Source organism: Nesoenas mayeri, assembly GCF_963082525.1.
Source record: "Nesoenas mayeri genome assembly, chromosome: 17".
Taxonomy (NCBI): domain Eukaryota; kingdom Metazoa; phylum Chordata; class Aves; order Columbiformes; family Columbidae; genus Nesoenas; species Nesoenas mayeri.
The window spans coordinates 13,117,856-13,130,552 of NC_137565.1; the positions used below are offsets into that span (position 1 = coordinate 13,117,856).

General features: G+C 59.4%; 1 protein-coding gene across 2 annotated transcripts in view; it reads left to right on the plus strand.

Annotated features, from left to right (window-relative positions):
- The window catches only part of OSBP2 (oxysterol binding protein 2), a 130,797-nt gene that overhangs the window by 83,518 nt on the left and 34,582 nt on the right, over positions 1-12,697 (plus strand). For both annotated transcript variants that reach the window (XM_080355096.1, XM_080355095.1), the window contains one exon: positions 7,146-7,396. In XM_080355096.1, coding sequence (XP_080211222.1) covers positions 7,146-7,396 — 251 coding nt within the window. The remainder of the gene's footprint in view (positions 1-7,145; positions 7,397-12,697) is intronic.

Here is a 12,697-nt window from a genome sequence, read left to right on the forward strand (position 1 = left end):
GGGGCCGTGCCGGGTGTTCGGGTGCCCATTGCTGTCACCCGTGTGTGGCGGGGGCTGTGGGGCAGCGGGGGATGCTGTCCTGCCCTGGTTGGCACCTCCTGTGGTGTGACAGTTACAGCAAAGCCTGGCAGATGTCCCCGGTGTGCGGTGTCCATGCTGGGTCCCGGTGAGGAACAGCTTTGCCTTGACAGGTCACTTCTGAGTTCAACCTATTGGTTATCACCGGGGATGGAAGAAATAGTTGGGGGTTATATTTTCCCCCTCCCTAGCTGCCATGTATTTGGGACTAAGTTTCTCCAGTTTGCAAGAGAGTTTGTGATCTGAAATCACAGCAATTAGGAGCCCCTGCTCAGGAGCTGCTGCCCTGCGTGCTGTGGGCTGCCCGGGCTGCTCCCAGCTTTACTTCTGCAAGCCGCCCGCAGCCCTTGCCCTGGATAGTCTCTCTGTGGATATTTCCTGACCTTTGGGGTGTTTCGCCAGCCTCAACAAAGCAAAATCTGTTTCTTGCTGCTGGTCGAGCTGGTCCAAAGGCTCAGACGAGGGAGGGATCCCTAGCACCGGTGTCTGGCCACGCTCCAGGCAAAGGCTCCGGACGATGGCTCGTGGCTGTTTCACCTTTCTGGATGAGCGAGTCCTTTATCCTCAGCAATAAGAACAAACATCGCTGCTCCTCTCTCCTCTAGCACTTCACAGATGATCTTCAGCAGTAACTGTAGGAGTTGGTGGGTCTTGTGGCTCCCATGGGACTGTCACCTTGTGATGGGGACACAAGGGCTTGTCCAGACCCCTGACAGCCCTGTCCTCCCACTCCCATCTGTGCTGCAGGGACAAGCAAGGATGTTCTGGTTGCAGTGATTGTCCTGGTGGTACCAAGAAACCAACCCTTCTTCTGTGAGACATTCAAACCCCCTGGACCCACCTGTGTGATCTGCTCTGTGACCCTGCGTGAGCAGGTGGGGCTGGAATCTGCAGAGCTCCTGCAGCCCAACCAGACTGGGGTTTTGCAACTGAAAAGCTGCTGGAGGCGGCGTGGAGCAGAGCTGCTCTGCTCGGGTCCGGGGCTGCTCCTACCCACAGGCTGTTGGACCGAATCACAGAACTGCAGAACCCCAGGCTGGTTGGGCTGCAGGAGCTCTGCAGATCCCAGCCCAGCCCTGCTCACGCAGGGTCACAGAGCAGATCACACAGGTGGGTCCAGGGGGTTTGAATGTCTCAGAGCAGGAGACTCCACACCCGCTCTGGGCAGCCTGGGCCAGGCTCTGGCACCTCCCAGCAAACAAGTTTCTGCTCATGTTCACATGGAGCCTCCTGTGTTTCAGTCTGTGCCCGTTGCCCCTCACCCTGGCGTTGGGCACCATGAACAGAGTCTGGTCCATCCTCTGACACCCACCCTGAGCTATTGATCCATTGATCACATCCCTCTCAGCTTCTCTTCTCCAGCTCAACAGCCCCAGCTCTCTCAGTGTCTCCTCATCACAAAGATGCTCCAGACCCCTCCACATCGGCTGCTGGTTCCTTGAGGAAACAGGAGGGTTTGTGGACTCAGTGATCATCATGGTCTCTTCCACTCAGATGACTGGATGATTCCGTGTGTCTCTGTGTTTTGGTTTGGGCAGCTTTTCCCCGAGCTCCCAGGAGCAGCGGTACGGCCGGGCTGGTCCCACGGCTCCTGCCCATGGAGGAAATGGAGAAGGGTGGAGCGGAGGAAACACGAGGATAATGAGGGACAATACTAAGAGGAACATGTGCTGCTCTTGTGTTCACGCTGGTGATCCCGCCACGCTGCGGTTTGCATTTTCCTGGCACTTCCCGGATGCTTTTCCCGGTGCTGCACCTATAGGTGAAGCCCAGACCTCATTCATCGTCCTGGCGTTCCTGGAGCCAGGATGTCACACATCACCATGTTTACAGTCAGAAAACCTCCAGGGAGCGATTTGGGGGACAAGGAGTTTCCAGGGCGGTCAGGAGCGGGGTGTTCCCATGCTGGGACGTGTTCCGGCATTTACTGGGGTTTTAAACCCGTCCTCAGCGCCGGTGTCAGCGCCTGGCCCTGCTGGGGTGGCAGTAGGTTGTTCGGGTGCTTTGCGTGAGCGTTTCTGCTTTACCTCGCTCTGATTTGATTGTAGCTGTGACACGTTTCCTTCCTGTGCTTTGATTTGAGATAATTACAGCAAATTATCTTGCTTGAGGTATTTTGATTTTACCGTGAGTCACAGAAGCATGAATTGGCCCGGCTCTCTGTGTGTCTGGGCACCGGGCTACACGTGCAGCTCTGGTTACAGGATGTGCTGACCGGGGATGGGGGCAGGCAATGAGTTTTCCATCCTCTGCATCTGCTTTTGCTCCCAGGGCAGCGCTGCACGTCTGCACCACCACCCTGCGGCCTTGGGATCCCGCTTGAAGGCCAAACGTGAGGAAGAAATTGTTGCCCTGAGGGTGGTGAGAGCCTGGCCCAGGTTGGCCAGAGAGGTGGTGGCTGAACCATCCCTGGAGACATCCCAGGCCAGGCTGGATGGGGCTCTGAGCACCCTGAGCTGGTGCAGATGTCCCTGTCATGGCAGGGGGGCACTGGGGGAGCTGGGGAGGGCCCTTCAACACAAACCGTTCAGTGATTCGGTGAAGTCTGCAGCCTCAGCGGTGGGTCTGACACCCCGTTCCTTGGTGTGCACAGGGCGGGGAAGGTCGATCCTGCTGCCCACCTGCCAGGGTCCTGGTGTGGCCGTGGGGTGGCTGTGGGGCAGGGAGGGAGCTGGGGGAGGATGTTCAGCTCAGCCCGAGCGAGCAGCATCACGACTGGCCTGGGCTGACCCAGGTGCCTTCCCCCTTCTCCCCGGGCTTCGAGGCGTTTATATAATCCTGCACAGCGGTATGAAAATGGGCCACGCTGCGTTCGTGCTCCTGCCTCGAGCCGAGCAGGGATCGTCACCGCGGCCTCCGTACATGGGCAGCCGTGGCAAGAAATCAAACCCTGGCAAGGGATGGGACCCGTCTGTCCCTGTGCAGTGCTGTCCCCCTGTCCGTGTTTCAATGATGGGAAAATGCCCAGGCTGGGCTCTGGGAGGAGGGATTTGGGGGTTAGTCGCTGCGGGAGGACAGGCAGACAGAGAATTCCTCCTGCTTGACGCAATTTGTACAGTCTTTGTAAACAGAGAAAATTATCTTTGGGAGTATTAGCGATGTCTACAAACAGAAAAATCTCAATTACGTTTCATCCCCTGGAGTCCCACAGAAGTAACGGGGGGTTTTGACAGTTAGAGGTGACAGTTGCCTGGCTGGTGTCTGTGACAAAAAATGGGCTTGTGTGGTTGACTTCTGCCTATGGTAGGTTTATCAAACACTAGAATGTGTTATAAATTGGCCATTAAAGACTGGACTCGTTAGCAGTGAGTTCACCGGGTGCTATGGAGGGGTGGTTCCCATCCGTGTACTGGAGCGCAGGCAGCTCACCTGGCCCAGGGGCGGCCGCGGGATGCGTGGGGAGAGTGAGGATGCCCGTGGGGAGAGTGGGGATGCACAGGGACAGCGGGGATGCACAGGGACAACAGGGATGCTTGTGGGGAGAGCGGGGATGCTCATGGAGAGAGTGAAGATGCCCATGGAGAGAGTGAGGATGCCCATAGGGAGAGTGGGGATGCACAGGATGAGTGGGGATGCACAGGGACAGCGGGGATGCTTGTGGGGAGAGCAGGGATGCTCATGGAGAGAGTGGGGATGCTCTTGGGAGAGTGGGGATGCACAGGGAGAGCGGGGATGCTCATGGAAAGAGTGGGGATGCTTGTCCAGAGGGAACCAGGGGCTCTGGAATGAGACATAGGTGGCCATGGCCAGGCTGAGCTGTACAGACACCCCCAGCACCTTGTGCCCCCCCATCTGCACCTGCACACTGAGATCTGTGTGGTGTTGGGGTTGGTGCCCGCAGGATGTGCGGTGTCCTGGGACGAGGACAGAGCCCCGGGATGGAGCTGCTGGAGCAGCACACGGACCACGCGGCTGGGGAGCAGCAGGGGAACAGCCCCTTCAGAGAACAGAGCTGTGCAGGGTGGAACCCGTGTGCTGCACAGCAGGGCTGGTGGAAGCTCACACTGTATTTAGAATCATAGAATCGTTTCAGTTGGAGGAGACCCTCAGGATCATCGAGTCCAACCAAAACCCAACTCTGGCACTAACCCATGTCCCTGAGGATCTCATCTAAATGCCTTTTAAACCTCTCCAGGGATGGTGACTCCAGCACTGCCCTGGGCAGCCTGTTCCAATGCCCCACAGCCCTTTGGGGAAGAAATTGTTCCCAGATCCAATCTCAACCTCCCCTGGTGCAACTTGAGGCCATTTCCCCTTGTCCTGTCACTCGCTACTTGGCAGAAGAAACGGGCACCCTCCATGCTCCAGGCTCCTTTCAGGCAGTTGCGGACAGTGAGAAGGTGTCAATGGCAGGAGAGACGCACAGGAGCCCGTGAAAGGCGCTGGGTTCACGCCCGTGCCCCGGCTGCCCTGGGAGCCGCAGGGGACGCTCTGACGGCAGCAGCGGCTCGGTGAATGTCCCCCAGGAGCGTCCGTGTGCTCTGTCCTTGGGAGGCAGCGCCTCAGGACAGGTACACAGACAATCCTCACAGCCTGGGGGATGTGACAGTGCTGCCAGTGACTTTGTGTGCCCTGGGATGAAAGGCAGCGTGGAAACACTTGCAACAGAAAGCAGATCTCATGGAGCCTTTGGTTACTTTCCTTACTGGTGGAAAAGCGGATTAAATCTCCCTGCAGTTGGCACATACAAGACACCTGCGGCATAAGCCCCGGCCCATCGCTGCGGTGCCTCTGCACACCCTCCCGGGACGGAGCCCTTCAAATCCTGCTTGTTCCCCTTCTCCTGCCTTTGCAATTGGAGGTGTGTGCACTGTGGATGCTCGGCGCTGGGTTGCAAAGGCACCAGGTGGTTGCACTGGGAGATGCTGCCCTGGTGCTACAGAAACCACCTGGGTTTTGCTCTGTGCCTTGATTCCCTGCAGGGCTTTGATTTTCTTCTGCCATTGTCCTTGGGCAGCTGGGGTGAATCTGTGTGGGACAAGCCTTGTCCCCAGGCTGTGCCTCCTTATCCTCGGGCTGTGCCTCCTTGTCCCCGGGCTGTGCCCCCTTGTCCTCGGGCTGTGTCCCCTTGTCCCCGGGCTGTGCCCCCTTGTCCCTGGGCTGTGCAGCCTCAGCACATTTGCTGATGATACCAAACTGGGAGGAAGGGCCGACACACCAGAGGCTGCGCTGCCATCCAGAGACCTGGACAGGCTGGACTGGGCAGAGAAGAACCTGATGAAGTTCAACAAGGGCAAGTGCAGGGTCGTGCAGTGGGGAGGAACGACCCCTGGCACCAGTACAGGTTGGGGTGCGCCTGCTGGAAAGCAGCTCTGCAGAGAAAGACCTGGGAGTTCTGGTTGTCAGCAGGGTGACCGTGAGTCACCAATGTGCCCTTGTGGCCAAGAGGCCAATGGTACCTGGGGTGTGTGAGGAAGAGTGTGACCAGCAGGACGAGGGAGGTTCCTCCCCCTCTGCTCTGCCCTGGGGAGGCCACATCTGGAGTCTGTGTCCAGCTCTGGGCTCCCCAGTTCAAGAAGGACAAGGAATTACTGGAGAGAGTCCAGCACAGGGACACAAAGATGCTGAGGGGTCTGGAGCATCTTTGTGATGAGGAGACACTGAGAGAGCTGGGGCTGTTGAGCTGGAGAAGAGAAGCTGAGAGGGATGTGATCAATGGATCAATAGCTCAGGGTGGGTGTCAGAGGATGGACCAGACTCTGTTCATGGTGCCCAACGCCAGGGTGAGGGGCAACGGGCACAGACTGAAACACAGGAGGCTCCATGTGAACACGAGCAGAAACTTGTTTGCTGGGAGGTGCCAGAGCCTGGCCCAGGCTGCCCAGAGCGGGTGTGGAGTCTCCTGCTCTGAGACATTCAAACCCCCTGGGATCCTGTGTGATCTGCTCTGTGACCCTGCGTGAGCAGGGCTGGGCTGGGATCCTGGGATTCTGTGCATCAGCGTGAGCGATGGCTGAACATCGCTCTTGATATCTACAGCATTTTGAAAGGTCTTATAAATGAGCCAGGAATAAACCTCAAAACCCCAAAATACCCAACGATCAGTGAATTACGGGCTTTTCTCCTTGCAACCCCCAAAAGGGATGTGCTGCCCGCCTTGTACTTGAGGCTCCTCGACGTCAGTGCTTTGTCTCAGCCTGGAGAGCACCCCTGTCCCCGGCTCCCCCAGCACTGGCAGAGATGCCGCAGGCAGGTTTTGCTGGTGCCCATCTCTTTTCACCCAGATGATTGAAGGAGGGGAATGAAGGGGCTGCTCCCTCCTTAGTCATTTTTGAGTGCAGCCGGAGAAACCCTGGCTGAACTTTGGCCACAGGGCCGGGGTGCAGACCCGACTCTGCTCTCGGGTTTGTGTTTGCTCAGGGCGGCACTGCCGCTCGGAGCTGCTCATTTCCTCCGCCGTCCCGAGGAGCGCTGGGCTGAGCTGGGGAAACGCTGCGTTACACGTGCTGCTGGGGTTTGGGCTGCTTCTCTGCTTTTAAGTCACCCAAGCGTTCCGGAGTTTCAGGAATGACCGTTTCCGCTGCACCTGCGATGCTGCTCAGGGGTTTCTCCTGGCTGAAGGCGTGATGGTGTTTTTGGGTAAAGGCTGTTACACCCGCTGTGTCTTCGTGACCTTTTCCTTGGGTGAAGCAGTTTATCCTGCCCAAAGCCGACCTTGCAGAGCCCCTGTGCGATTCAGCCCCAGTCCACATTGACGCTGTGCCTGGTGCTGCGGCCATGCGTGCAAAGGGGGGCTTGACGTGTGTCTCTTCCCGGTGACACCAGCACACCCTGCTCCCCGTGCCACCCCCACTGCTCAGCCTCAGCAGCCCTGAATCCCGATGACAACCACAGAAGCCCTTTGGGTACCTCTGTGGGTGCTGGGTGACATCCCAAATCGCTTCCCCACACCACGGTCTGCTCCGGGGGGGCCGTGGTGCCACGGCCCCCAGCCCCGGCAGAGCTGCAGGAGGAGGCAGGAGGAGGCAGGAGGAGGCAGGAGGTCCCCCTGCCCGCGGCACTGACGGGTTAGTACGGTCCAGGGGTAACCATGGCAACTGTTTTTTTCTCCATCCCTCCCTTTGCAGATGACTCGGGCGACGAGGAGCCCGCCTCACAGTCAGACAAGAGCGAGCTGCACGGCACCTTGAAAACCCTCTCGAGTAAGTTGGAGGACCTGAGCACTTGCAATGAGCTGATCGCCAAGCACGGGGCCGCCCTGCAGCGCTCGCTCAGCGAGCTGGAGAACCTGAAGCTGCCGGCCGAGAGCGGCGAGAAGATCAAGGCGGTGAATGAACGAGCCACGCTCTTCCGCATCACCTCCAATGCTATGATCAATGTAAGTGCTGCCGGCCGAGCCCCGCGGGTGCCAGGAGACAGAGGGAGAAGCGTTTTTCTCCTCCTCTTCATCAGCCTTCCTCCCGCCGGCACGGCCCCGTTTTCTCCCCGTACGCCGGCTGCACGGTGGCTGCTGTTAGCCCGGGGCTCAGTGCCGGCTCAGCCCACGGCCAGGGGATGGGAGCTGGGAAGGTGCAGCCCGTGTGGGTAACCCCCCGAAACACAGGTCTGCTGCATCCTTACAATGTGCTTTCCAGGGAGGCTGCTCAAAATAAGGCGTTTTGGGTGTAAAGCCGGGTAGGGTGGAGTTTTGGGGTGCACAGGGGCTCTCGGCCGTTCCTGGGCGGGCACAGCGATTCGGAGCCTGTTGCCAGCTGGGGGTTCAGACCCACATCCCCGCATCGCTCGCATCCTCGTGACTTCCATGAGGCTGCTGCCCTTGTTTGACACCAGCGGGGATGTAACCCGCTCGGTGTCCAGGAGCCGCCCTGTGCCGCTGTGTGTTCCCAAGCGGTGGGCTGGAGGTCGCGCGGTGCCGGCCCCGGCGCTGCCGTGTGCAGCATGACGGTGCTTTCTGGCTGTTTGTTGGACAGCGTCTGTTTGGGGAGTGGATCTGTGCCCATGGCACTGAGACAGCCCTTCCCGGGGAGCCTGGTTTTCCCCCGGGAGGCTTATTCTGCCTGGGGATCTTTTTGGGGGGAAGAGAGAATAAAACTAAATAAAATATTTAAAGCAAAAGAAAAAACAAACCAACCCAAAAGCCTGACAGACCTGGAATAATACATGAAGGCAGAGCTCGGGGAATTGTGAATGGAGCAGCGCTGTCGCTGTGCTGTCACAGCCTGAGCAGAAGGAGGTCGTGTGTTGTTTTATGTCAGCTTTTCAACAACGATAATAACCCACAGCGGGAGCCGGAGGGTGCTCGGGGGCGGGCGCAGCGTCTCCGCATCCCCGCTCGCGGGGTTGTAGCCGTGGGGGGAGCGAGGCGGTGTCTGGTGCTGTGGAGGGTTTGGGCGCCCGTGCCCAGCTCTGCCCGCCCGGAGCAGGGGGAAGTTTTTGGAGCGGGGCGGCTGCGTGTCGGCGCAGGTTCGGGGTGCGGGAATGGCTGGATTCCTGCAGCAGCCTGGTGGGAAGGGGCGAGCAGAGCGGTATTTGCTGTGTCCAGCCCGGAGAGGACGAGGTTGTGGCGGTTGTGATGTGATAAAAGCTTGGGTGAGGCTGTCTGCATGGTGGGAAATAGCACAAAAACCGGTAGAAATATGGTTTGTCCGAAACACCGAGCAGGTCGGAGGGCTGGGAGGGAGTGGGGCCCGTGTTTTCGGGTGGTGTCAAAGATGGGTTTTTTAGCATCCTTCGGTCCGTCCGCTCGTGGCCGTGTGTCCGGAGGAGCTGTTGGCTGGACAGGCTGGATGTGGCAGCAGCAGGAGCGGCAGCTCCGGGGGTTGTGGCTCCCCCAGCTCCCTGATGGGGCTGTCACCGAGGGGAGGTGACAGAGGTGTGGGTGACACGGACCCCCAGGCAGCAGCGATGCTTTGGGGGGATGGATTAGAAATGCAGGAGGAGCAGGGCAGGGTCGTGGCGGGAGGGGGGGCTGACAGCCTGATCCCCCATCACGCTGGGCTGCTGCTCCCAGATGCACCATCACCTTTTCCTACACTGGTCCCTTTTTGTGCCTCAATTGGTCTTTGATTGATCTTGATTGATTATCTTGATTGATCACCTGAGCATGGGGTGATGCCTTCTGCAAACTGCTGCACAGACCTTGCCCAGGGGGTCTCTCATGGGGTGGGGTGGCTCTGTGCAATACAAAGGTCCCAAAATCTGCATGGAAACATGAAGCATCATTCCAGGGAAGCCATTGAGAACACCAGCCTCTGCCCACCTCGGTCCCTGCCGGCTTCCAGGCACCACATGTGAGCACAGGGCGCTTTGACGGGCAGGGAGCTCCCTCCAGGAGAAATGAAACCACTTTGCTTCCCAGCTGTTCCCCGGAGCGGTCCCAGCCCACAGCCATGGAATCTTGTGTCCAGCTGTGGCCCCTCAGCTCCAGCAGGACAGGGAACTGCTGGAGAGAGTCCAGCGCAGCCACCAAGATGCTGCAGGGAGTGGAGCATCTCCCGTGTGAGGAAAGGCTGAGGGAGCTGGGGCTCTGGAGCTGGACAAGAGGACACTGAGGGGGGACTCATTGCTGGGGATCAATATGGAAAGGGGGAGTGTCAGGAGGATGGAGCCAGGCTCTTCTGGTGACAACCAGTGACAGGACAAGGGGCAATGGGTGCAAACTGGAACACAGGAGGTTCCACTTAAATTTGAGCAGAAACTTGTTGGGGGTGAGGGTGTCAGAGCCTGGCCCAGGCTGCCCAGGGGGTTGTGGAGTCTCCTTCTGTGCAGACATTCCAACCCGCCTGGACACCTTCCTGTGTAACCTCATCTGGGTGTTCCTGCTCCATGGGGGGATTGCACTGGATGAGCTTTCCAGGGCCCTTCAACCCCTGACACTCTGGGATTCTGTGATTCTGTGACCGGTGCTGGCGTGCGGGTGCTCCACATCCACGCTCTGCCCCGGCACCAGCACCAAACCTCGCCGATCCGCTCCCAGCGGCACGGCTGAATCTGCCTCCGAGGGCAGTGCCGCTGCTGCACAGACAGTGTTGGCTTTTGCCGGGGTCGCTGTGGCTCTGCCGCGGGTCTGTGCCGCGTGTGCCGGCGGGAAGGGCCGGGGCAGGGCTGGGCTTCGCTCTTGCTCCACGGAGGGTCGGGCACTCCGAGCTGGCGCTTGCGGTTTCCGTCCACCCGCCTGTGATCCGATTATGTAAATGTCCCCGGAGCCGCGGGGAGCCGCAGCAAACGAGAAGAAATAAATAAATATATATGTAAATGAAAGAGCTGCTCTCGAAGGTGACCTCTGTGCTGCCGCTCCGGGGCTGCCCGCCTGGCGCTGGAGCATCTCCCGAGATGCGGAGCAGAAAGCGGCGGGGGCTGCCCTGGGGCGAGGGATGTGAGGGGTGACGGAGGCGGGTTTGGGCAGAGCAGGACCTTTGCGTCACAGGTGAGGATTTGAAACACGGAGGGACTGACTGTTGAGGGCTTAAATTGAAGCCCAGCCCTCTGTGAGCTCCACTCCCGTCTGTCCGTGGAAATCTCACCTGGCACGGCGCGGTGAGACTCGCGGTTCAGCGTCACCGGGACCTGGCCGCCCCATGTCGCGGGGCTGCGAGCGGCGACGAGGAGACGCGGAAAAGCGAGTCGCGATCTGCCAAGGGGGAGGAGTGGGAGGTATGTAAAAATAAGAAGCAACAAATTAAAGGGATAATTAGAGGCTCGAATACGAAGAGCACTGTGCTAAATTACGTAGACTCGCCCAGGAAGCAGGGAAATCTCCCGTCTCGTGGTTCAGCAGGCAGGAAGGCTGTGGGAATGTGTTGAGAAGCTGGTTTGGGTGTCAGGAATAGCTCACGTTGCGGTGGGTGTTGCTGGAAACAGGTTTTAATGGGAACGGGGTTTGCTCCAGCGCGGCTCGGGAGCGGCCGAGTGTGAGCGAGCAGCAGCTGCGCTCTTCTTTGTGCTTCCTTAGGGGCCACGGGCACCGAGAGCAGCGGGGCCGGGGCTGGGCCTGGTGTTGCTGCTGCGTTGGTTTGTGCTTCTCCTCGAGGTTTGTGAGGAGCAGAGGGGGACGAAGGCTCTGCCAGGTGAGGAGGAGGTGGTGGGGCTGGGCTGGGGTGCTGGGGGGCCAGATTTCATGGGGACGGAGCCCTGTGTGAGCTGCTGTGCAGCAGACGGTCCCAGGGACTCTGTGTCTGCCCTCCGAGAGGCCACCACGCTGGTGGCCGCCCCAGCACGTCGCGCGGGGGACACCAGCACCCGCTCTGGGGCAGACTGTGACCTCTCCACGGGGTTTTCCCTTTCCCACAGGAACAAACCCGTCCAGAGCACCAGCACCCCCCCGACACCCTGACACAGCATCCTTCAGCCCTCTGAGCCCACACGGAGGGGTTTTAAGTGTGTGATGCACAGGGCTGGAGCCAGGAGTGAGATCGATAACAGCATGTGCTGCCTCTCCCGTGGGGGCGGCAGCCATGGGCTGTTCGGTTCAGCCTCCCCGAGCTGATCCTCCCGCCCCGGCCGTGTTTCTCCCCACGGAGCTGCCGGGGCCGCGCTCGGCTCAGCTGCGGTTATGGGGCAGCCTCGTGCCCCACACCGGGGCTGGAGGGGCAGCGAACTCTCCTGTCATCGCTCCTGGGGACGTGGAGCGACTTCTGCACGGGGGGCACCGCCGGCGGATTGTGCAGGGTCTGAGCGCTGGAGCAGAGCGTCACAGCTGCTCACTGCGTTTGTTTGGAGACCTCCTGGAGACCCCCTGTGCTGGGGTGAGCCGCCTCGGCGCACGGTGTGCGTCACTTCCCCAGAGCGGCTCCTGTGCTGTCCCGTGTCCCACGTCACGACTGTTTTTGTGAAGGGCTGAGCCTCCTCTGCCCTGTGGGGATGCTGCTGTGATTAATCCCTACCTGTAAAATTGTTTCCATATTAAACTGGACTGATATTGAGTGTGTGCTCTGAGCAGCATCAGGTTCCCTGGAGCAGCCCCAGTCCAAGGTGTAGTTTCTAATGATTTATTTTATCATAGAATCACAGAACAGTTTGTGTTGAAGGGACCTTCCCAGCCCCCCAGTGCCCCCCCTGCCATGAGCAGGGGCATCTGCACCAGCTCAGGGTGCTCAGAGCCCCGTCCAGCCTGGCCTGGGATGTCTCCAGGGATGGTTCAGCCACCACCTCTCTGCCCAACCTGGGCCAGGCTCTCACCACCCTCAGGCCAACAATTTCTTCCTCATGTCCAGCCTCAATCTCCCTCCTTTAGTTTAAAACCATCACCCCTTGTCCTATCACAACAGGCCCTGCTCAAAAGTCTGTCCCCATCTTTCTTATGGGCTCCTTTTAGGTCCAGAAAAGCTGCAATAAGGTTTTCTTGGAGCTTCTCTTCTCCAGCTGAACACCCCAACTCTCTCAGCCTGTCCCCAGCAGAGCTGTTCCAGCCCTCTGAGCATCTTGGTGGCCTCCTCTGAACCCCCTGTGTCAGTGACAGGTTAACCACCGTATGTGCTCGTGTGTGCTGGTAGGAAGCAGAGTCTCCTCCCCGGGTCAGACACAGGGTGACTGTGTGGTCCGGGTGCTGGTGCTGGGACCTGGCCGGGTCCCCAGCAGGTGCACAGTGCCAACCCTCAGGGTCCCCAAGCCCATTGTCACACAGGATGGACGATGGACCCGGCCTCGCTGCCTGCACAGCGCTCCCGGCTGCTCCCAGTCC